Source organism: Leucoraja erinacea, chromosome 8, assembly GCF_028641065.1.
Source record: "Leucoraja erinacea ecotype New England chromosome 8, Leri_hhj_1, whole genome shotgun sequence".
Taxonomy (NCBI): Eukaryota; Metazoa; Chordata; class Chondrichthyes; order Rajiformes; family Rajidae; genus Leucoraja; species Leucoraja erinaceus.
Genome location: NC_073384.1, coordinates 3,526,282 through 3,550,813, shown reverse-complemented (window position 1 = coordinate 3,550,813; position 24,532 = coordinate 3,526,282). Strand labels below are relative to the sequence as shown.

The following is a 24,532-nucleotide window of genomic DNA, read 5'->3' as shown; positions in this document are numbered from 1 at the left end:
TGACGGCATTGGTGGGAACATGGTGTAGATGTCTGCCCTCCCCAATGCCAAGGCAAGAAAATGGGGACAAGGAACATACCGTGGATCCAACAAGGAATTGCCTTTTGCGGAACATTGTGATACAAGGCTAGGCACAGCAAGTGCTGGCTAATGTTTGAGTCCGGAAAGATGAATTCTTGGGTCTCTCCCTCTCCATCAGTTACCTCACACAGACACAAACGGCTGGAGTAACTCAGTGGGTCAGGCAGCATCTCTGGAGAAAAGGAATACATACAGCGCCCTCCATAATGTTTGGGGACCCATCATTTATATATTTGCCTCTGTAGTTCACAATTTGAGATATGTAATAGAAAAAAAAAATCACGTGTTTAAAGTGCACATTGTCAGATTTTAATAGAGGCCATTTTTATACATTTGGGTTTCACCATGTAGAAATTACAGCAGTGATTATACATAGTCCCCCATTTCTGGGCACCATAATGTTTGGGACACAGCAATGTCATGTACATGAAAGTAGTCATGTTTGGTATTTTCTTACATATCCTTTGCATGCAATGACTGCTTGAAGTCCGTGATTCATGGACATCGCCAGTTGCCGGGTGTCTTCTCTGGTGATGCTCTGCCAGGCCTGTATTGCAGCCATCTTTAGCTTATGCTTGTTTTGGGGGCTAGTCCCCTTCAGTTTTCTCTTCAGCATATAAAAGGCATGCTCAATTGGGTTCAGATCGGGTGATTGACTTGGCCACTCAAGAGTCGATAATTTTTTAGCTTTAAAAAACTCCTGTGTTGCTTTTGCAGTATGTTTGGGATCATTGTCTTGGTCTTGACCCAGAACATCGCCCATTCCTTCTCTCCGGAGATGCTGCCTCACCTGCTGAGTTACTCCAGCATTTTGCGTCTACCTTGTGTCTACCTTGGTGTAAACCAGCATCGGCAGTTCCTTCCTACACTTACCAATACATCTCCCGGTTGGGGAAGAGCTATGCAGTGAAACACTGGGAAAGAGAGAGAGCACTCTCTATCATAACCCAGAGGCAAAAAGGGAATGATGCTGAATAGCTCTGATATGATTTAATGGGCCCATGAGAATACTTACTTGTTGGCAATAAATTTTACACAACTTCATCAAATAATTTTATTGACTAATATCATTGTAGCAGACGTGCCATTACGTTTTTACAGGTACAGTAATTAAAATACACTAATGCTACTTTCAAATTTATTGATCAAGAAATTATTATACATGCACAGTAAAGCTCTGATAATCTGCCATGCACAGACATGGGTGATGCTTGTTTAGCAAATTTTCCAGGTTGCGGGATAATTTGCAGCAAATATCCAGCATACATTTAATTTACATTGTTTTGATGTTACGTGGTACTATATAATACATTTGCCAGTGAACCCGATCTGTTCAACGAGAGCACAGCAACCAGGGCTCCAGTGGGTGGGAAAGGGGTGCAGGGAACATTGTCTGGTTTACTAGATGCCAAACCAGCAGGACTTCTGCATGCTTGGGTAGCGACTATTGAGGAGTATTCGGTGAAAGTTAGCATTGTGACGTCACTGGAAACTGGTGTTTTAAAAGGTGTTTTTTTTTTTTTTTTTTTTAAACTTTAATCATGAATAACCCGTGAGGGATTGGTGAAAAAAAGGGGGGAACTGGGAAAGGGGGGGGGGGGGGGGGGGGGAGATAGGGTGTGGCACTTGGCAGCTTGAGAGCCCATTGTGATTATCATCACTGGAAGCTCCTGGTAAAAAGGCTGCTGTGAGAAGCAGTGGTTACCGTTGGCAACGTCTCATTGTGATGTCATTGTGGAACCCGGCAGCTTGAGAGCCCATTGTGATTGGTGCACTGAGTGGCATTGTGACATCATCATTGGAAAGTCCCGGAAAAAAGCTGTGTGTAAGAACCGTTTTTTGCCTTTTTTTTAAAATAAATAAACTTGAATCGTCAATAACTTGTGAAATATAGGAAGAAATCTTAAGTGAACCTGATTACTGCGTGGAGGGGAAAAATATGTAAAAATTTAAGTGCTACCGCGTAGCATTTTGACAAAGGTAGAAAAACATAGACACACATACAGACACACACTCACACACATGCAAGATGAGACTTTTAATAGTATACTAGACCAAGTGCAGACCCGTTGGGTCTGCTCCCCCAACGCAGCCGTTCCCTACCCGTAGCCCCCACGGGAAACGTGGTCCTCCAACTCAAGCGGCTCAGGAATCAGCAGTGCGGCTATTTTTTAAATGGCGTCTTTGAGGCGAGATGCGGGCGCCAGCAGCCGTTATGGTCGCTGGCCAGCAGGGGGCGACAAAATGAGTGAGTGGGGGGGGGGGGGGGGGGGGGGGTGCAGGAGAAGGATTGTATTTAAAATGTGTACATAAACACAACAAAATTTTATGAGGAGTGGATACTTGGAATGAAAAGTGAAATCACTACCGAAATGGAAAAAACTCAGCGTTTCTGGGTCTGACGTTGGCTGGCAGCCACAAGTCAAGCAGAAACACAGCCAGCCAGCCACAGAGTTTTAATATTATATAGATATAGATTTGGACAAATATGTAGATAAGAAGAATTTAGAGCAGTTTATGGGCCGAATGCAGGAAAATTAGACTAGCTCAGTATGTCAACATGGTCAGCATGGAGAAGATGTGCCGAAGGGCCCGTTTCTGTGCTGTGTAGCTCTATGACACTGGTAAGGGCACACATTATCTCAAAAATACTCGCAATTAAAACTGCAAAAAACAAAAATGTCTTCATCTTTATTCAAAATAAATTATTCAAAACTGTCAACATATTGCACGTGATATGGAAAATCAGATTTATCAGATTTAGCAGGGGAATAATTAGTTGCATCAAATGAGCACAAGCTAACTTCCCCAAAGCCAATGACCAAACATATTCCCTCTCCGAGGACAGTGCAATTACTGCGTCCAACCTCTCGATACTCATAAAGCAAAAACTCTTCATTCTGTAACACCATCTGCCAAGCATTGTCAATCAACACACTTCTCCATGCATTACTTGCAAAATATTATATAGCTGCTGTTTTACTAATTTCTCTCAAAAAAGTATTTAAAAAGACGAGCCTACATCATGTCACATTTTCATGCACGATATTAGCATGCATGTATACTTATGAAACTGGTAGACGTAGGTAGCTTAACACGAGAGAAAATTAAGTGACAGAATAACTTTGATATAACTGGATTTCAGGAAAGTACCAGACCAAAATAAGATGTATTTTCACCCTTTGTTGGGTCCATTCTTTAAAGTTCATAACTTAACATTTAAACATTTTTACTATGTAACGATTGGTTAGCTGAGAATTTTAATCAATCATATACTTTTGTTACATTTTTGATGGCTACATGTAGGATTATTACTCAGATAGTAAATACTCAATTTAATAAAGGACAATAAAATAATTTCATACCTTAAGGATATTTTGTGTTTCATTCCATTTATTTGTCCATTCTTTAGTCAATTCTTCGACCTGCCACACAGCAATCAAGCAAGAATTTCAGTCCCAGTAAATAAAACTTTAACACGTCTTTAGCACAAGCCCTTAATCACGGCAGATAGAATAGATTGTGATGATCAGTCAGAGAGAAATATTTTAAACTGCAGCAGTAAAAGTTATCACCTGACCTTGCATCGCAATCCCGTTCATTCCAAGCTACTTTTTATGTGACTTAGCTGGGAAAGCTAAAAATCAAAGCTAATAATAGAATTTATTAACATTGAAACGCTCGTAACAAAAACAATAAAAGTGAAAGATGGCTGGCTTGATAATCTTCCTCAATTGTTTTTAGGAATAGTAAGAACTTCTAGTTGAAGGCCCACTCAAAGTTCTGCCCTTCTGTGCTTTGCTGTTCTCTGTGTTGTTTAAGGGCTTATTTTGAGTTCAGGTCTACATATTCTACATATCTACATATCCTGTTACTTTTGTAATAACAACCTTTCCGCTTCGGGACTCAACTAAGTGACATAGAAGTTATTTCAATTTTGTTTTGTTACAAACTTGCTGCTGATTTTATTTTTAAATACAATCGCAAGACACCCGCAAAGTCTTTCAAAACCCTTCTGTGTAGAGAATTTCTAGGGAATGTCAAAATATATCTCCTTAATGCCCCTCACTACCTTAGTTTATAACTTCTTTGCTACTCTCTGTGGGTAATTTTTGTTTCACATTTAGGTGATTCATTGTTGGCTGTCGATCTCAAATTATTTTTCATTTGGTATTGATCCTTTCCCTGCCCTTCATTGATGACTTCTTTATGATCGGTTTAGAAATGGGTTGATGTTGGCAATTTAGGAATAACAGAGCTGTTTCTTTGCCACGCTGAAATGTTATTTAAGGCTCTTTGTCAAAAAGGCTTTTGGCACTTTGGCCTTCATCAGTCAGAGTATTGGATATAGAAGTTGGGAGGTCATGTTGCAGTTGTACAAGACATCAGTGAGACCGCATTCAGAATATTGTGTTCAGTTCTGGGCATCATGTAAAAGGAAAGAATTTGCCAAGCTTGAAAGGGGTCAGAAAAGATTTACGAGGATGTTGCCAGGACTAGAGGGCATGAGCTATAGGGAGAGCTTGAGTAGGCTGGGTCTCTATTCCATGGAGCACAAAAGGATGAGGGGAGATCTTATAGAGGTGTACAAAATCATGAGAAGAACAGATCGGGTAGATGCACTGAGTCTCTTGCCCAGAGTATGGGAATCGAGGACCAGAAGACATAGGTTCAAGGTGAAGAGGAAAAGATTTAATAGGAATCCGAGGGATAACTTTGACGCACAAAGGGTGTGGGTGTATGGAACAAGCTGCCGGAGGAGGTAGTTGCAGCTGGGACTATCCCATTGTTTAAGAAACAGTTAGACAGGTACATGGATAGGACAGGTTTGGAGGGATGTGGACAGCGCAGTCAAGTGGAACTAGTGTAGCTGGGACATTGTTGGCTGGTGTGGGCAAGATGGACGAAGGGCCTGTTTCCACACTGTATCACTCTATGCCTCTAACGACATGATTTTAAACATACTGAATGACATATTGTGTCTTCTTATGTCTTTGATTTATAAAAATACTTGGATAATTCAATCTCTCCAACAGTCAGAATTTGGAGTGATACTTTTGACAAGCTTATGATTATTAAGTGAAAATAGAACACAATTACCAAGGATCAGAGAAACATAGAAAATAGGTGCAGAAGTCTGCCATTTTACTCTTCGAGCCAGCACCACCATTCAATATAATTAAGGCAGTACCCTGTTCCTGCTTACTTCCCATATTCCTACACATCATCTGTGTAGGAAGGAACTGCAGATGCAGGTTTACACCAAAGACAGACACAAAGCACTGTAGTAACTCAGCGCGACAGGCAGTATCTCTGGATAGAAGGAATGGGTGACGTTTCGGGTCAAGACTTCTTCAGACTAAAGAAGGGCCTCGTCCTTCTTTCCTTCTATCCAGAGACGTCATCCATTCCTTCTATCCAGAAATGCTGCCTGTCCCGCTGAGTTACTCCAGCATTTTGTGTCCACCAAGGATCATCATTCAACATTAGTTGGCCAACAAAAATAACTTTTCAGTTTGTGGTAAAATTAACATGTGATTACTTCAAGAAAATTTTCCAAATTTCATAAAACTATAGACAATACTGAAAATATCTGTGTATGAGAAAGTGACAGAACAAATGGGAAGGCACATTATGTTTTATGATATAAAATTAACAATGTAACATTAAGTAAAAAGTTGAAAACTATCCAAGTACAATATTCAACCTTTAACATAATTTTAACAGATTCCCCTCGTTAAATGATTCCATTCACATTCATACAATGTAAATTACAGACGGTACTTGCTTTGTTGAATTTTTAAATATAAGAAGCAATGCACTTGCATACCATTGAACTAAATTTCTATTCTGTGATTTCTCTCTAACTTATACAGCTATATAAAAAGGAACACAATAATTGTAATGTTTCTTACTCTAGCTTCATTCTGATGCAGCTTTTCCTCCATACTTAAAGCCGTCGGAGAATCCAGTAATGCAATCTGAAAGAAAGACGTACAATGGTTCTTTACTAGTTCATTAAATGGCCGGTCTGTTAAAACATGCTTTAAATAAGAAAAGAGACCATGGGACAGAGTGAAGTATCTGACTGCATGGACAAATTATGATTACCTCTCAATTTTCCATGTTGAAGCCACATTTGCAATCTTTTCACTTCAAGTATTTAAAATGCAATTTGTGTATAGAGTCAAGTTCTGCAATTTAAACGCTGCATCATAACTTTCATTGATCCCTCTTTCCTTGACCAAAACTAACTCTTACATATGCTTTAGAGCAGTGCTGAACTACTATCTACCTCCTTGGTGACCCTTGGACCACCCTGATTGGACTTTGCTGGCTTTATCTTGCACTAAACGTTATTCCCTTATTATGTATCTATACACGGTAAATGGCTCGATTGTAACCGTGTATTGTCTTTCCGCTGACTGGATATCACGCCACAAAAGCTTTTCACTGTGCCTCGGTACACGTGACAAAAAAACAAAATTCCAACTGAGAAGAAAAAAAAATATTGTTTCTATTGACAAACAGGTCAAGCAATATGGAGAAAATAATCACATTTAATGAATGCGTTTATTTTACCCCATTGAAAGAGACTGCTGGGATCAGAAATCCAGAAAAGATAAAAATGGCTCAATAGTTGGACAGTTCATATTGAAGGAGACATTCTTTACCTGTGATATTTGTATTCTTATGTTCAATATAAGTGGTCTGGTATTTTCAAATTGGGTATTCTATTAAAACTAGCTGATACCATAGAATCAAGAAAAGTATTTGATATTCAACACAGATGCAAACAGCAGTCATTGAAAAATCAAACACAAACCAAATACAGACAGTTTCCAAAATTATCTGTTCTACTTTGAGTGCTTTGGAAACGGCACTTCCATATCTTGCATCAAAATATTACCAATCAATAAACACTTACTGCCTTCCTGCTTTGTTGCTGTATTGAATCCTCAAGTTTACTGCTGCTCTTTATGGGTTTATTTTCAGCATTTTCCAAAGATCAATTCAATACTATAACAATAACTAAAGCAGTCTACAACAATTGGAGTCACCACTTTGTCCCATCTCGATAAAACCTCCTGCCAAATACACTTATTCACTGGAGGCGAATGTTGTCAGTCCCTTTTCCATTCAGTATTGTACTTCCGGTGGCGCTGGTGTCAGCAGCCTCCACCTACAGCCCGGTATCTTTTTGTTTTTTTGTTTATTTAGTTATGAAAAAGTGTGGGTTTTTTTGGTGTTTTTATGTGGGGGAAGAGGGCACGGTGCGGGGGATACCGTCCTTCAGCCGCTTCCTGGTGAGGACGCGACTATTATTCGAGTCGCGTCCTCGCCCCCCCCTCCCCCCACAGCGGCTTACCTACCCGGATTGGCGCGGCCTTTCCTGCCGGGATCGACCGGAGCTCCAGCAGCGGCGGGACAGCGCTGGAACATCGCGGGGCTGGCGATGCCTTACCGGGGGTCGCCATCTGGAGCCCGGAGTGCTGGACCTGCTGCACTGACATCCTGGAGCTGCGGTTTGCGGAGCTCCCACGCGGGCGGCGCTGATGGACAGCGCGGGGTCCTGTGACTCTGCCCGGCTCGGCCTGTGGACTCAGGAGCTGCAGACTCCGGCAGCGGGAGACGGCTGATCTGGGGGTCCGGGCCGCTGAGGAGGAGGATGCTCACCGTCGGGGTTTGGCATCGGCGTTCCACCAGCCCGGCGTGAGAGCCTGAACATCGGGCCACCCGGAGCGGCGACTGCGGGTGCTCGGAAGGCCCCGACCACGGATGAACACGGAGGGGAGGCTGGCTGGACTATGGTGCCATCCTCACCTTGGTGCCATTTATGTTATGTTGTGTCGTGGACTTTCTGTGTTTGTCCTTTTTTTAAAAATTCAATTTCAATTTTATTTATAATATGTTGTATTATTTATTTATTTGTTTATTTATTGTGATTTTTTGTTATGATACTGCCTGTAAGGGAAATTCATTTCGTTGTCTCAAATTGAGACAATGACAATAAATTTGAATACAATACAATACAATTCCCACTGGTTATAATTGCAATAAAATTGTGTAGTAAAGATCACACACGTCTGCAAATTTCTCTAACTATACACAATCCTCTTTTCTCTAAATTATCTCAGCGTCTTTCATCCCCAAGTTCCTCCTTCAACATAAACTGTCCAACTATTGAGCCAGCTCACGTTTTCTGGATTCCTGGTTCCTACAGTCTTTCAATTCTCCAGACACTTCTTTCTTATTTTCCCCCAAATAAGAGTTCCCGTCTATTTCTCAAGCCAACCTCCGCTGGGAAAAACTGTGCCCACATCACTTGGGATCTAGCCATTGATCTTCCACAAGTCAACTCCATCACCAGACCCCCTAAACCAATCTAGAGAATCTCACTGAGACTTGGTTCAAAAACAAATCTTGGTTGTCAGATAGCTGGTATTTTTCAAAGCTATTACTAAAAAGAAATGGAATACCTTTCAAATAGTCCAAGTATTTATTGATCAGCAGCCAGCAAAACACTCTGCCTCAGAGGGGGTGGAGGCAGGTTCTCTGGATGCTTTCAAGAGAGAGCTCGATAGGGCTCTTAAAAATAGCGGAGTCATGGGATATGGGAAGAAGGCAGGGACGGGGTACTGATTGAGGATGATCAGCCATGATCACATTGAATGGCGGTGCTGGCTCGAAGGTTCAAATGGCCTAACCCATAAACTATTGTCTATTGTCTAAAACTCTTTATCTCACTTTTCCCCGATTCCTGTTATCAGATCTGTACTATTTACTATTTTGATGTGATTTTTCTTTCCCAGTCTTCCCAGATTAATAATCCAATTATTGTGTGTCAGCAGTCAGTGCTTGCCACATTTATTGTTTTATCCGCTGATACCAAATGTCGGCTTCTCACATGGTGAATTTACATTTGATTAACAAAGTGCAATTATTCCTACTTACCTTTCAGAATAATCCGACATTACAAAGATGAAAGAGATTTTTTTTTAAATGATCTTTAATTAATCGGTCCAAAATAAACAAACAAGAATTTGAGCCAAAGTCAGATGAAAACATTTTCTGGACATTAAATCAGCATTCCTGCTATGCTGGTGTTTCTGGGATTGTGACAACAGCCTCCTCCTTATTGCTACAAACAGTTTCCTGATTCACCACTGGAATCTGTCCATACTTTGTCCCGCCACCACCTCTCTTCCTGCTTTCAACCACCCCACCTACCCACCCCCCCACCACAATCAGTCTGAAGAAGGGTCCCAAACAAAAACTTCTCCTATCCTTGTTCTCCAGAGATTCTGCCCAACCTAGAGTTTTGTCAGCACCTTTTGTCTTTTTTTGTAAAGCAGCGTCTGCAGCTCCATGTGTCTGCATTGCATGAGTGTTACTCTATTGGTCAGAATGCTCAGCTTTACTAAATTAGTGGGGTGGCTGATTGCAACCTTCATGTGGTCCGCTGTGTTTTGGCGAATGCAATCAACCTGGCGTGCACAATCAAATAAGATCAAATAGAACAAGTTGTCCTGCAACTTTAGGCTGTGCATGCCATACGCAAGAAGAAGAAGCCTAAAGCAGTAAGGTAAAAATATTTAAATGGGCAGAGTCAAAAGGTGGTTCAGCTTGGAAACAGGCCGCTTACCCAACACAAGTAAGATTAGGTAGGGTGGTAAAGAAAGCTTTTGGTATGCTAGCCTTTATAAATCAGAGCATTGAGTATAGAAGCTGGGATGTAATGTTAAAATTGTACAAGGCATTGGTGAGACCAAATCTGGAGTATGGTGTACAATTTTGGTCGCCCAATTATAGGAAGGATGTCAACAAAATAGAGAGAGTACAGAGGAGATTTACTAGAATGTTGCCTGGGTTTCAACAACTAAGTTACAGAGATAGGTTGAATAAGTTAGGTCTTTATTCTCTGGAGAGCGCAGAAGGGTAAGGGGGGACTTGATAGAGATCTTTAAAATGATGAGAGGGATAGACAGAGTTGATGTGTACAAGCTTTTCCCTTTGAGAATAGGGAAGATTCAAGCAAGAGGACATGACTTCAGAATTAAGGGACAGAAGTTTAGGGGTAATATGAGGGGAACTTCTTTACTCAGAGAGTGGTAGCGGTGTGGAATGAGTTTCCAGTGGAAGTGGTGGAGGTTCATTGGTATCATTTAAAAATAAATTGGATAGGCATATGGATGAGAAGGGAATGGAGGGTTATGGTGAGTGCAGGCAGGTGGGACTAAGGGGAAAAAAAATTTGTTCGGCACGGACTTGTAGGGCCGAGATGGCCTGTTTCCGTGCTGTAATTGTTATATGGTTATAGGTAGAAATAAGGAACTGCAGATGCTGGTTTACAGAATAAAACACAGAACAAAAGATGCTGGAGTAACTCAGTGGGTCAGGCAGCATCTCTGGAGACATGGATTAGTGTGGGGATCATTCCTCAGAAAGAAGGAAAATTGGCATCTCTCTGGAGAAGGTTTCTGTTCGCTGCATGATATCATTAACTCAGAAAACCAAACTGAACCCGGATAACCTGCAGTGAATCGATAATTTTAGGCAGATTAGATGTGCTAATTTGTGAATTTGGATTTATAATGCTAGCAGACATTAGTTATGCTCCTTAAACACCACTATTTTAAATTTCACCCACAATTTAACAGCATTAGGAGAAAAAAAAATCTTGGCTGCCATCTGCAGGCATTTCATTGATGGAAAGAAAAGTTTGTATAAAAGACAATACATAATCATAATCCACTGTGAATTACATCCCAAAGAAAGTTTCTTAATTAGGTGTATAAATCTACAAAGCTAAATTTAGTGCAAGTTTTTTTTTGTCTGAGGATCATTAATATGTTCTTTTATTACTGTAACAATTCACAGAAGAAAATAGCAATTTGTAAAAATTAAGCACAAGCGAGTATAAATGATTTTGCTATTAGTTGCATAGATCTATTATTCTTGGCGCTTATCATAATCCAACAAGGTAATTATAACTGATAATCAGAAGCCTTTTTCCCCCCAAAACAGAAATAAATTAACAATCCTACTCACGATGAAAACTAACCTGATTCCCCTGAGCGAGTAAAGCTTTCAGTCTTGCTATCTCTGCACGCAGCTCACGTATAAGCTTGACGTTAGAATCTTCATTAATGGTAGGCTTATTAATAATGTTTTTGGCTCTGTTTGCATAACGAAGTGTGCTTAGTGTTTCTCCATAATTGACATCTGCTGGTGAAATGGCTATCAAAAACGATAATGAAAAATAATGAACCACTGACCTACCCAATCAACATTAAATGCATCTTTAAATAAACCACATTCTGAAACAAAATCAGCACATATACAGAATGGTGTGGGTATAGAATTGATATTCTAATTGTTACATAGATAGGATGGGTTTGGAAGGATATGGACCAAATCGGTCACGTGGGACTTGCAAAGCTGGGATACGTTGGCCGGTGTGGGCAAGTTGGGCTGAAGGACCTATTTCCACGCTGTAATATGTAATATAACTCTAATGATACAAAGTTAAGGTGGATTGACAAAACACAAATTGTTATGTTAGAAGTAAAAATTTACCGTTCTGTATACGGATATGCCTTGTGAATTGAACCTGACATATTTGGAAAATACAGGCAACTTGGTGAAAGTAAACATGCAGGTACAGCACGCAGTGAAGAAAGCTAATGGCATGTTGACCTTCATAACAAGAGGATTTGAGTATAGGAGTATAGAGGTCCTCCTGCTGTTGCACCTCCTGGTGAGACCACATCTGGACTATTGTGTGCAGTTTTGGTCTCCTAATTTGAGGAAGGACATCCTTGCTATTGAGGAAGTGCAGCGTAGGTTCATGAGGTTAATCCCTGGGATGCCGGGACTGTCATACGAGGAAAGATTGGAAAGTCTGGGCTTGTATTCACTGGAATTTAAAAGGATGAGAGGATATCTTATAGAAATGTATACAATTATAAAAGGACTCGAAAAGCTAGATGCAGGAAAAATGGTCCCACTGTTGGGGGAGTCCAGAACCAGGGGCCACAGTCTAAGAATAATGGGGAGGCCACTGAGATAAGAAAAAACATTTTGACCCAGAGTTGTGAATTTGTGGAACTCTCTGCTACAGAAGGCAGTAGAGGCCAATTCATTGGATTAATTTAAAAGAGAGTTAGATAGAGCTCTCGGGGCTAGCGGAATCAAGAGATATTGGGAGAAGGCAGGCTACTGATTGTGGATGATCAGCCATGATCACAATGAATGACGGTGCAGGCTCGAAGGGCCAAATGGCCTCCTGCACCTATATTCTATGTTTCTAACTTATATGGTTAATATATAGATGTTATTAATAAAGATTGATACGCACAGCTATGAATTAAAATATGTAGGACCCATAAGTTTGCAGGTTAGTTGGCCTCTGCAAAACTGACCCTGAATGTGTAGGGAGTGGATGAGAAAGTGGGATAACAAAGAACTAGTGTGAAAGGGTCAGCAGGGGCTTAGTGGGTCGAATGGTCTTTGATAATGCTGGGGGCTGCTGGGGGCTTTAAGTGAACAAAAACTAATATACCCCTTGTTAATAGTTGGCCTTATCACTCTTTATTTGACATTATATACTGTTAATCTGAAATGATGGCCAATAATTGTAATCCAAGCGAAGTGTGGTTTTAATTTAGAGATATAGCATTGAAGCAGGCCCTTCGGCCCACCACATCCTGCTGTTCCCACTATTTATAGGTTATCCCACTTCTCCATCACACTCAACACACTAGGTCTATTTAGAGAAACCTATTACGTCTTTGGGATGTGGGAAGGAGGAGCACCCGGAAGAAACCCACAGGATCACATGGAAAACGTGCAAACCACACATGTATCAGCCAAAACCAGGATCGATCCCAGGTCGGTGGTGTTGTGAGGCAACAGTCATACTAATATATCCCCTTGATAATAAGCTACCAGCTGTGCCACTGTGCTCAATTAACCAATTTCCCCCAATGCACCAGAATTATGTACAAGATCTGACACTGTGTGCATATTTAGCACCGAGGAATTGACCAGTTTCTCCAGTTCCTGTTGGAGGAACCAAAGTTAAAGAAAACATTGTTCATCAGAGCAGAGGAAGGTTGAGAAAGATGAGGGAAATGAGCAAATCTCTCCCACCAGATTTTCTTGGCTACCCACCCCACGATACAAAACTGGGTGGAGTTGCAGACATTGGCGAGTTCCTTCAAAAGAAGCAGGGTGGGCATAGATAGATCAGTTACAGATATGGAGAAACAGCAGATGGAGTTTAATCTGGACAAGTGTGAGATGTTGAACTTTGGGTGGTCAAATGTTTGGGGAAAGTACATCATTAATGGCAGCCCCCCTCAACTGCATTGATATACAGAAGGACCTTGGGGTCAACGTTCATAGATCCCTGCAAGTGGCAACACAGGGACAACACAATGTCTTGCCATTGACACCCAGATCCAATTAAATTAATTGATACTTTAGAAAAGAATGTGGAGGTGGTTTTTGGCCAATAATAATCTGAACTACTATAGGGCTTTACTGGCTTTACCTTGCACGAAACATTATTCCCTTATCTGTATCTGTACACTGTGAAGAGCGCGATAATCATGTCATGTTTTTCCGCTGGCTGGTTAGCACGTAACAGAGCTTTTCATTGTACCCCGGTCGGTGCATGTGACAATGAAGTAAACTGAACTGAACTAGTTAATTACTACTGTGCATGGGTCATGCACAAATTTAATTCTGTTTATGTATTGCTGATCACAATGGAGGTGTTCAGTTCACCAAATATGAAATAGGCCACAGATCAAGACACAAATTACTTTTGCACTATAACAGACTTATCAATTCTATTACGTCCCAAATCCCATTAAGAGGAATTCACTTAAGGATTTGCTCTTGCAATTATGAACACATTCATAATTCAGAAGAAACAGTAAAAGGGCTTGGAGGTTACTTGGACACAGAAACAAATTATGATGTTCCTAAAAGCAATTAAATACAAAGTATTGGAGCAAAGAAGGGTTTAGTTTCTAATGAGGAGAATCTTGGACTTGGAAAAACACAAGGGAAATGAAATGTAATACTTCTGTCAAATTTGCTGACTTGCACCTTTATAAATCAAGCTGCCCGATGGGACATTGAGAGGAGGAGCAAATGATTGAATAAACCAGTAGGTTTTGGGGAGCAACAGGAAAAAAATTAAAGATAAGAGCAGGAGATTTCAGAGCCAACATCCTATACAAATGAAACTATACTTCCTGTAAGCAGTGCAATTAAAATTCAGAAACTACATGATGCCAGAAATGGAGAAGCAGAGATACTTGGGGATAGGCACAAAATGCTGGAGTAACTCAGCGGGTCAGGTTATTATCTTTGGAGATGCGTCATGTTTCGGATCGAGACCCTTCTTCGGGTCTAAAGAAGGGTCTTGACCCGAAACATCACCCATTCCTTCACTCCAGAGATGCTGCATGTCCCGATTAGTTACTCCAGCATTTTGTGTCTATCTTCGATTTAAACCAGCATCTGTAGTTCCTTCCTACACATAGATACTTTGACAGGTTGTGGCTCTGAGAATCTTACGATGATGTGAATAATGAGTTTTGACCACACACAAGTTATTAGTGGTGGCTAAGGAGCAATTTAAATCTGTCCACTTTTGCAAGGGCACAGTACATATGACAAATATGTACATCAAAGATAGATATGTATATATGTATATATTCTACCTCAATGGTGGTGGACAATTGAAGGGATATGGGGATTTTGAAGGTGAAATTTGACCTTCCTATTCCCTGGAATTGGAATAAACGTAAAGTTACATTAAATCAAAAGTCCCTTTTTTGCCACTCGCTTACTTCTCAAAGAAATGTATACCAATGATTATTTCTCAAGCAATCATTCAGGGTTTGAGGTAGTTAATAGACTCAATAAATTGAATACATTGGATCTTGAATTTATACACATCTTAAAAGCTAAAAGCTTACTGGCAATCATAATTGTTTTGGAGTTTCCACCAAGGCTGTCTTTCAATAACCAGGTTAAAACAGAGTCTCTGTAAGGCACAAACACTTGTTTCTTCTTTGTTTGATAATTTGTCCCATCTTGAGATAAGTCAGCTGTGAAATTAAGAGCACTTCAGTTCATCATTTTTTCCAAGAACACCATGAAATCCAAAGCAAACTCAATCAGTTAATGCTTATTGAAAACTGAAGTGAGAACCTACCCAAAGCAGAAATGACATTTCCCAATGTGACCAAAGACTTATTTATATTCCCTCCTTCTTTCAATCTGACGCCAGTGGCACCTGTGGCGTCAGCTCTTTCACTTCCTGCAAGATCAACCAAGTGAATCTTGCTAATTGTTTCGCATGGCATTTCTGCATCAAATTTGGCCTGGGATGTAAAATGAAAAATCATTACTTGCGTCACTCAACAGTGTTCAGTCAATGAAAAAAAAAGTAACCCGATGGCAGCTGCAGCATTTAAATTAACAATTTAAAAAAAAAAGTGATACACTTTGGCCCACTGAGTCCATGCCAGCCATCAATTACCTGTTCACATTAGTTCTAGGTTATCCCACATTTTCATCCACTCCCTACACATTAGGGCCAATTTATAGAAGCCAATTAACTTAAAATATTAGACAATAGGTGCTGGAGCAGGCCATATGGCCCTTCAAGCCAGCACTGCCATCCAATGTGATCATGGCTCATCATCCACAATCAGTACCCCGTTTCGACCTTCTCCCCATATCCTCTATCTTCAAGAGCCCTATCTAGCTCTCTCTTGAAAGTTTCCAAAGTACCGACCTCCACCGCCCTCTGAGGCAGAGAATTCCACGAACCCACAACTGCGTGCTAAACGGCTTACCCCTTATTCTTAAACTGTGGTCCCTGGTTCTGGACTCCCCCAACATCGGGAACATGTTTCCTGCCTCTAGCGTTGTCAAACCCTTAATAATCTTTTATGTTTCAACAAGATCCCCTCTCATCCTTCTAAATTCTAGAGTATACAAGCCCAACCACTCCATTCTCCACAAACCCAGTGGTCATTGGGATGAGGGTGAAAACCGGAACACTTGGAAGAAACCCACGTGGTCACGGCGAGAACGTGCAAACTCCACGCAGACAGTACCCGAGGACAGGATCGAACTGAGGTTTCTGACGTCGTGAGGCAGTGGCTCTACCAGATGTGCCACTGCTGCCAAATCTTCTACATTAAGAAATTTAAAGAAACTGATAAAACCTTTCTGCATTACAATAAAGTGTTACAGGCCATTCCACGACAAAAGTGAAGGCAAATCAAACATTAAAAAAACTCTTGTCCATATTGTGCAATAGTGGAATCACCAAAAAGTCAAACCAAATGTGACCAGTTAATGACATCACAGAGGATTTGTTCTGGGTACTAATATAGATCATGTATAGCTAAATAATGTCAGGTAACAGTCCTGGATAAAGTGTCAAAACGGAATTGTTAATAAATAGCGCGCAGGATAGCCTCAAGAGTCTGAAGAAAGGGTCACGACCTGAAATGTCACCGATTCCTTCTCTCCAGAGATGCTGCCTGTCCCAAGTTACTTCAGCATTTTGTGTCCACCCTCAAAAGAGGAAATACTGTATATGAACATGGATTTGATTTACTGAATTTATTCAGAAAGGTACAAATATATTGAATGTCAAAAGAGAATTGAGGGAGCAGATTCTTGAAGCTCTGATTTAGTAGATAAGAAGAAAAAAAAAATTAAGTATGATGTATATTCTAAACTCAATAAAAAGGCCAAAAAAACACCTCTGTTGGTTTTTTTAGTTTGTGCATAACTAACAATATTGGTATTCAGGAAAGGATAATTGACTCATGTGACCAGATAATTTTGGATTACTAATTGGGAGGATAATGGCCCAAAATGGACCTGGTTGGAGATCCAAATTTAACAAACAGATTAAGAAACTTACATTCAGCTGTGTCTAATTTCACCTCTTCATCCAGATCTCATGATTTTGATCAAACTTGTCATAATGGTTTAATATGTTTTCATCTCTTCAGCATACAAGTACTTCAGATGTAGCTTCACATCTCTCCAGCAAAACCTACATTTGGTCTTACTAGGTGCGGCAGAGGTTCACCTGCACCTCCTCCAACCTCATCTATTGCATTCGCAGCTCTAGGTGTCAGCTGCTCTACATCGGTGAAACCAAGCGTAGGCTTGGCGATCGCTTCGCCCAAAACCTCCGCACAGTACGTAATAACCAACCTGATCTCCCGGTGTCTCAGCACTTCAACTGCAGCACCTCATATTTTGCTTGGGTAGTTTACACCCCAGCGGCCTGAACATTGACTTTTCCAATTTCAGGTAGTCCTTGCTTTCTCCCTCCTTCCTCTCCCCTTCCCAGCTCTCCCACAGCCTCTTCCTTTCTTCTTCCCACCGGCCCCACCCCCTCATCAGTCTGAAGAAGGGTCTCGACCCGAAACGTCACCCATTCCTTCGCTCCATAGATGCAGCCTCACCCGCTGAGCTTCTCCAGCATTTTTGTCTATCTTCGATTGTTCCAGCATCTGCAGTTCCTTCTTAAAAATTTGGTCTTACAGTAAGTGCAGGCATAAGTCATCCCCAGGTTATGGAAAGGTTCCATTCCCGAGAACTGTTCATAACCTGAATAGTTCACGTCGGAAATGTGGGCATGAACTGAGTTCCCAAATGGCAGACCATGCCTGCAGCCCCACGGAAGCCAGCAAATCCATCCCGCTAGTCTCTCAAACCCACATCGTTTGTACAGTCTGAACAAAAGTCAGGTGTTTGTAAGCCGATGAATGAATTCTTCTCCCATATATAATCATTGGTAGTCACAAAATGCTGAACTCAGCACGATGGGTAACATTTTTGGAGAGAAGGAATGCAGTTCTTTCCTACACATATATTCATTGGTCTTCTATTTGAGAGTCAGGAGAACATACTGGATGGCACAGCTTTAAAAGTGTGAGGGACAAAAGTTTAAAGGACAAGTTTTATTTTTACACAGGGGGTAGAGAGTGCCTGGAAAGCGTTTCCACGGATGGTGGTGGAAGCTGATACGATAGTGGTATTTAAGAGACTGCTATATAGGCACATGGATATGCAGGGAATGGAAGTATATGGATTATGTGCAGGCAGATAAGGGCTTGCCTTGGCAGCATGTTTTGCACAGACATTGTGAGCCGAAGGACCTGTTCCTGTGCTGTACTGTTCGATGTTCTATAACTAGGTATGTTACAATACTTACCTTCAGCGGCACTGCAATTCTGCCACTGGCCGTGTGCGCGATTTTGCCGCGTTTGGGGGGGGGGGGTTTAAAACGCGGCTATCTCACTCCTGGTCCTGGATTATATTTTGTTGGGAGTGCAGGTTTTGGCTGAGGAATAGTTCAGACGGCCGTTTAATATGGGAAAAAATTTGCCCGACAAGTTATTCGCTGGAGTGATTTTAAAATCAGCTTCTGAAGCCGTCAACGCCAGAAAAACCCACTCGCAAGCTGATTTAAATGGCCATTAATTTACAGGTATTAAACATTAAATTCCTTCCATTTGGCCTATAAACCCATGACAATGAGATTTAAAAATTATGTTATATTGTGAATTCTTGTTTGAATGTTATTTGGACACTTGGGCTATTTAAAAATGTTCTTAAGAAATGGATAGATGTTTAGATCCAATAATTGAATTTTGTAATTAGCTACAATTAGGTAACTAACTAATTATATCCTTTAATTTCAAGTCATCCAAGTAAGATTGTTTCATATTTGTTTCAGAATGCTTCAATCTATAATAACTGAAAATTTCTTTCAGTTTTCTTAATTTTTAAGAAAGTTATGGGCTTTTGACTGTCCGCGATCACAGCTTTTGTGTTAAGTCAATGAAAAAGCAATAGGGAACAAGATGCTGATTTCCGAGTATGAAAATGGCCATAACGTTTTTAATACTGAAGATATGAAAGTGAATTAGGTGTCAAATTAAACTTATTATTATGCTTTATCGGATGGGATAAATTACAGACTTGATTTTTAAAATCTCAAAATTTTGTAACATTGCTAATTGTAATAAAAACGGCAACTATTTATTGATTTCTCCAACTTCAAGTGGCTCTTGCTTTCCCTCTCTCTCCATCCCCTCCCCCTTCCCAGTTCTCCTATCAGTCTTACCGTCTCCGACTACATTTTATCTCTGTACCGCCCTCTCCCGACATCAGTCTGAAGAAGGGCCTCGACCTGAAACGTCACCCATTCCTTCTCTTCTCTCCAGAGATGCTGCCTGAGTTACTCCAGCATTTTGTGTCTACCTTCAATTTAAACCAGCATCTGCAGTTCTTTCTTACACATACGAATGGTTTTGCTTTGTATAAGAAATTGTTTGAAAACAAATAAAAAACATTGAGAGCGAATATTAATCCATAAAAAAAATTGATTTAGTTCTACTTTTATAATTTACTTTCAGATTTCAGTGTGGAATCAGGCCCTTCGGCCCACGCCAAACAGCGATCACCCTGTACACTAGCACAATCCTACTACATACTAGTATTTTCTAATTCGGGTCCGTGGCGCGGTAAGGGAGTAACTCTACCACTGCACTATTCTGTCGCCCCCAAGCTAATACTTAAAAATGAAAAAATCAGAGGGTTTTTATTAAATACTATTTATCATTTAACCATCCCACGAGCCTTTGGTGAAGAGATTTTAAGGAGAAAAGTAATTCCGTATTCCCCTTTAGTATGAACATCACATTCTAGAGGCCAAGAAAGCAGCAGTTTTTTGATTGGATCTCAATAACGTACATTTATATCGTACTTCCTCACGAGACAAGTCCTATGGCAACTCGTAAATTTGATTTATCTATCTGATGCAAACAATCGCAGAATATTTGTTTTGGAAAGAGATCAATGCTGCACATCAATTCAACTAAAACAGCTTTTAGACGCGGCTCTGCTTATTCTCAACATGGGGAAGAATACACCACTTAGATGGCAATTTAGCAAATTCTTAACCCAATGCAATTTTGAATAACCCTAGAGGACCTATGATTGAGGCAATACAATTGATAGATCAAAGACTATTTTGAAATGCAGCTTCATAGCTTAACTACATGCGGAATTTGTCCTTCATTAAAATGTGGTAAATGCACACATATTAGACTTTATCTCTTAGGACGATCCCAGTATCCATGACCTGAAGCAATCACCTCTTTCACATCCATTCTCGGAGGTACTGCCACATACTCTTACTCTTAAACTCAACCCACATTCAGCTATTCAGTTATTCTATATTTTGCACTACTCTGATTTTTCACTACACTCTTGCAAAATTCTGGGTTTTTTTGCACGCGTCGTCATATTTATTGTTGTATTTGTCATTATTGTATATACACCATTTACTCTGTGGCCTTCATCTGAACAAGGAATTTGATTGAACCCCGTTGTGTATAAAGTAATCTGTATCCATGCACGTGTGCAGTACAACTACTGCAGAGCACTCGCAATGTTCTTATGTCTTCCTAATTTATGAATGAAAAGCCTGATCTCTTAGGAGTTACAGCTGATAGATATTCGTTCCCACTGACAAAACTTCAATGTTAACAACGCTGTTTTCGGGACTCTCACTTGAGTAAAGTTGATGGTGAAAATGGCATGGGATCGACTGCTGACATCATTCATCTCTGTGGCAGCAGTGGTTCGATTGACATTTCCAGCTTCCATAAGTTCTTCCACATCACTGTAATTCTGTACCAAATGTTTTGATAGATCTGAAAGCATAGAAAATAAGGATACTGAAGAATTTTCTCCTTTTGGTTTAATGGTGGATGAATAATAAAACTGGCTCTCTAGTGTCCCTGTTTCCTATCGAAGAGATTCACAAATTAGGATAAATATACATGTTAAGATATCACAGAAAAATTGCTGCAAAAGTCAAGTGCATGCAAAATTCAGGAGATACAGAAGGAAATGTAAATTATTATGAAAGGAAATGGTGGCTGGTTAAAAATAAATCCAATTCATCCTACACTTGAGAGTCATAGAGTGATACAGTGCGAAAACAAGCCTTTCGGCCCAACTTGCCCACACCGGCCAACATGTCCCAGCTACACTGGTCCCACCTGCCAGCATTTGGTCCATATCCCTCCAAATCTGTCCTATCCATGTACTTGTCTAACTGCTTCTTAAATGTTTGGATAAGCCCTGCTTCAACTACCTCCTCTGGCAGCTTGTTCCATACATCCACATCTTTGTGGGAAAAAGTTACCCCTCAGATTCTTATTAAATCTTTTCCACTTCACAGAAAACCTACAGTGCCCTTCATAAAGTTTGGGACAAAGGCCTATAATTTATTTATTTGCCTCTGTACACCACAATTTGAAGTCTGCGATTCACGGACATCACCAGTTGCTGGGTGTCTTCTCTGGTGATGCTCTGCCAGGCCTGTATTGCAGCCATCTTTAGCTTATGCTTGTTTTGGGGGCTAATCCCCTCCAGTTTTCTCTTCAGCAAAAAAAAGGCATGCTCAATTGGGATCAGATCAGGTGATTGATTTGGCCACTGCAATTGACCATTTCTTAGCTTTGAAAAACTCCTTTGTTGCTTTAGCAGTATGTTTGGGATCATTGTCTTGCTGTAGAATGAACCACCGGTCAATGAGTTTTGAGGCATTTGTTTGAACGAGCAGATTGGATGTGACACACTTCAGAATTCATTATGCTACGACCATCAACAGTTTTATCGTCAATGAAGATAAGTGAGCCAGTACCTTCAGCAGCCCAGGCCATAACATCCCCACCACCGTTAATCTTCATCTCATCTGTCCACAAGACCTTTTTTTCCAGAACTGTGGTTGTACTTTTAAGTACTTCTTGGTAAACTGTAACCTGGCCATCCTATTTTTGCGGCTAACCAGTGGTTTGCATCTTGCAGTGTAGCCTCTGTATTTCTGTTCATGAAGTCTTCTGCGGATAGACAAATCCACACCTGAAGAGTGTTTCTGATCTGTCGCACAGGTGTTTGGGGATTTTTCTTTATTATAGAGAGAATTCTTCTGCCATCACCCGTGGAGGTCTTCCTTGGCCTGCCAGTCCCTTTGTGATTAATAAGCTCACCAGTGCTCTCCTTCTTCTTAATGATGTTCCAAACAGTTGATTTTAGTAAGCCTAAGGTTTGGCTGATGTCTCTAACAGTTTTATTCTTGTTTTTTTGTCTCATAATGGGTTCTTTGACTTTCATTGGCACAACTTTGGGCCTCATGATGATAAACAGCAATAAAAGTTTCCAAAGGTGATAGAAAGGCTGGAAGAAAGACGAGGTGCTGAGAGCTCTCTTATACCCGCATTAAGGAGGCAATTAAACACACCTGAGCAATTACAAACACCTGTGAAGCCATGTGTCACAAAACATTAAGGTGCCCTGAAATGGGGAGACTATGTATAAACACAGCTGTAATTTCTACCTGGTGAAACCAAAATGTATAAAAATGGCCTTTAATAAAATCTGACAATGTGCACTTTAGCCACGTGATTTTTTTTCCATTACAAATCTCAAATTGTGGAGTACAGAGGCAAATAAATAAATTATGGGTCTTGGCCCCAAACATTATGGAGGGCAATGTGTGTCCTCTGGTCCTCGATTCCCCTACTCTGGGCAAGAGACTTTGTGCATCTACCTGATCTATTCCTCTCAGGATCTCATACACCTCTATAAGATCACCCCTCATCCTTCTGCGCTCCAAGGAAGTCCCAGCCTACTCAACCTCTGCCTATAGCTCAGACCCTCTAGCCCTGGCAATATCCCCATAAATCTTTTCTGTACCCTTTGCAGCTTGCAACATATTTCCTATAACACGGTGGCCCAGAACTGAGCACAATACTTTAAATGTGGCCTCACCAACATCTTATACAATAGCAACAAGACCTCCCAACTTCTATACTCAATACCCTGGCTGATGATGGTCAATGTGCCAAAAGCCTTTTTGACCACCCGTTCTCCATGTGACTCCACCTTCAGGGAGCTATGCATTACTGCTCTTTATCCATTGTCTTACAACTTTTGGCCATCTACCTGAAAGTTATTATTGAGTTTACTTCTAACATCCTATCCAGCAGTTTATTTTATAAAGTAATAACTTAATGCATGAAAAAAAAAAAAAAAAAATCCTGGTCAATTTTCTACATGGTTGGGCAGACGCCAGTATTAGGCGTAATATTGGAGGTTTTAGTCATGTATTTTTAAAAAATGCAAAATGACACTCGTCATCAGTTAAGTGTTCTGGTCATAAAGACACTTTCCTCAATCACCCTTGTAACTCTGCTGAAAACAAAAGGTAAGTATGAGTTTAGTCTTCCTTGTATTGTTGTAATAATTAATCTGTTGCTTGAAGTAGGGTTCACATTTTAGATGTGCTAAATACACTCTGCAGTATATTGTTTAACAGTTCTGACATCAAAGAAAATGCATTTAATTTCAATCAGCATTTTTCTAAAAATTGACCAAACATTTCCATATCATTTCAAAACAGTATAAATGTAGCCTAGGTTTGACATTTTTATTGCAAAAATGTTCTTACCTTCCACATATGGACCTTCCTTTGGATGCTCTCTAACTCTTAAATTGTAGTTTTTGGTCGACTTTCTCCTGAGCAGATCCCTGACCCGTTCATTGTAAATCTCCAGATAGCTGTTTTGTGAAAAGGAGAGGTATTAAATTAAATGTATTAAATTACAGCTTTGTAGTCCCGCACCACACAAATCACGAAGACCAACTGCCGATACTTTCAAATCCAAAATATGCTCGTAATTCAAAGGTCCCAAGGTCTGCAATTATGAATAGTGAAAGGTAAGAATGAGACATATAAATGAGGAAATCGTGAAATTGGTTTTCAGGATGAAATAATTGGTGTTCTGCAAACTCTGGACATTCTAATGCCAACGATACACCTTTTGAAATGTAATGCCAATTGGAAGGGTGTTCAGCAAATACAAAACCAGCAATGTCTTGGATGTTCTCACATCCAAAGAAAAGTGAAAACCTGCAGTCACAAGGAACTACAGAAGCTGAAATCCTGCATTAAACACAAAGTGCTAGAGTAATTCAGCGAGTCAGGCAACATCTGTGGCGGGAATGGATAATGTTTTTGGTCTAGACCCTTCTTCAGAGTGGAACCCTAGTTAAGATCACATCAGAAAAATAACCAGTGCAGTACACTCTCAGTATTGCACAGTAACATTAACCCACTTTATATGCTCAAATCTTCAGAGAGTGGATAGAAGCCATTCTCATCTGATTTGGAGGTGAGAGTATGCCACCGAGCCAAGATTATCTACGAAAGATGAAAAGAAAGATATGAGGGCAGAGTATTTTGTGAAAGAACTGCAGACAGTAGAACATTAAGTTATCAATCGGGTAAAGCACAGAGTCTGTTGCCCAGAGA

General features: G+C 40.4%; 1 protein-coding gene across 1 annotated transcript in view; it reads right to left on the bottom strand.

Annotated features, from left to right (window-relative positions):
- kif16ba (kinesin family member 16Ba) overlaps positions 1-24,532 on the bottom strand; it is a 123,672-nt gene that overhangs the window by 70,554 nt on the left and 28,586 nt on the right. Inside the window, exons 6-12 of the mRNA XM_055638839.1 lie at positions 23,669-23,778; positions 20,722-20,864; positions 15,320-15,488; positions 15,081-15,212; positions 11,147-11,322; positions 5,997-6,062; positions 3,447-3,506 (exon numbers count right to left, since the gene is read on the bottom strand). Coding sequence (XP_055494814.1) covers positions 3,447-3,506; positions 5,997-6,062; positions 11,147-11,322; positions 15,081-15,212; positions 15,320-15,488; positions 20,722-20,864; positions 23,669-23,778 — 856 coding nt within the window. The remainder of the gene's footprint in view (positions 1-3,446; positions 3,507-5,996; positions 6,063-11,146; positions 11,323-15,080; positions 15,213-15,319; positions 15,489-20,721; positions 20,865-23,668; positions 23,779-24,532) is intronic.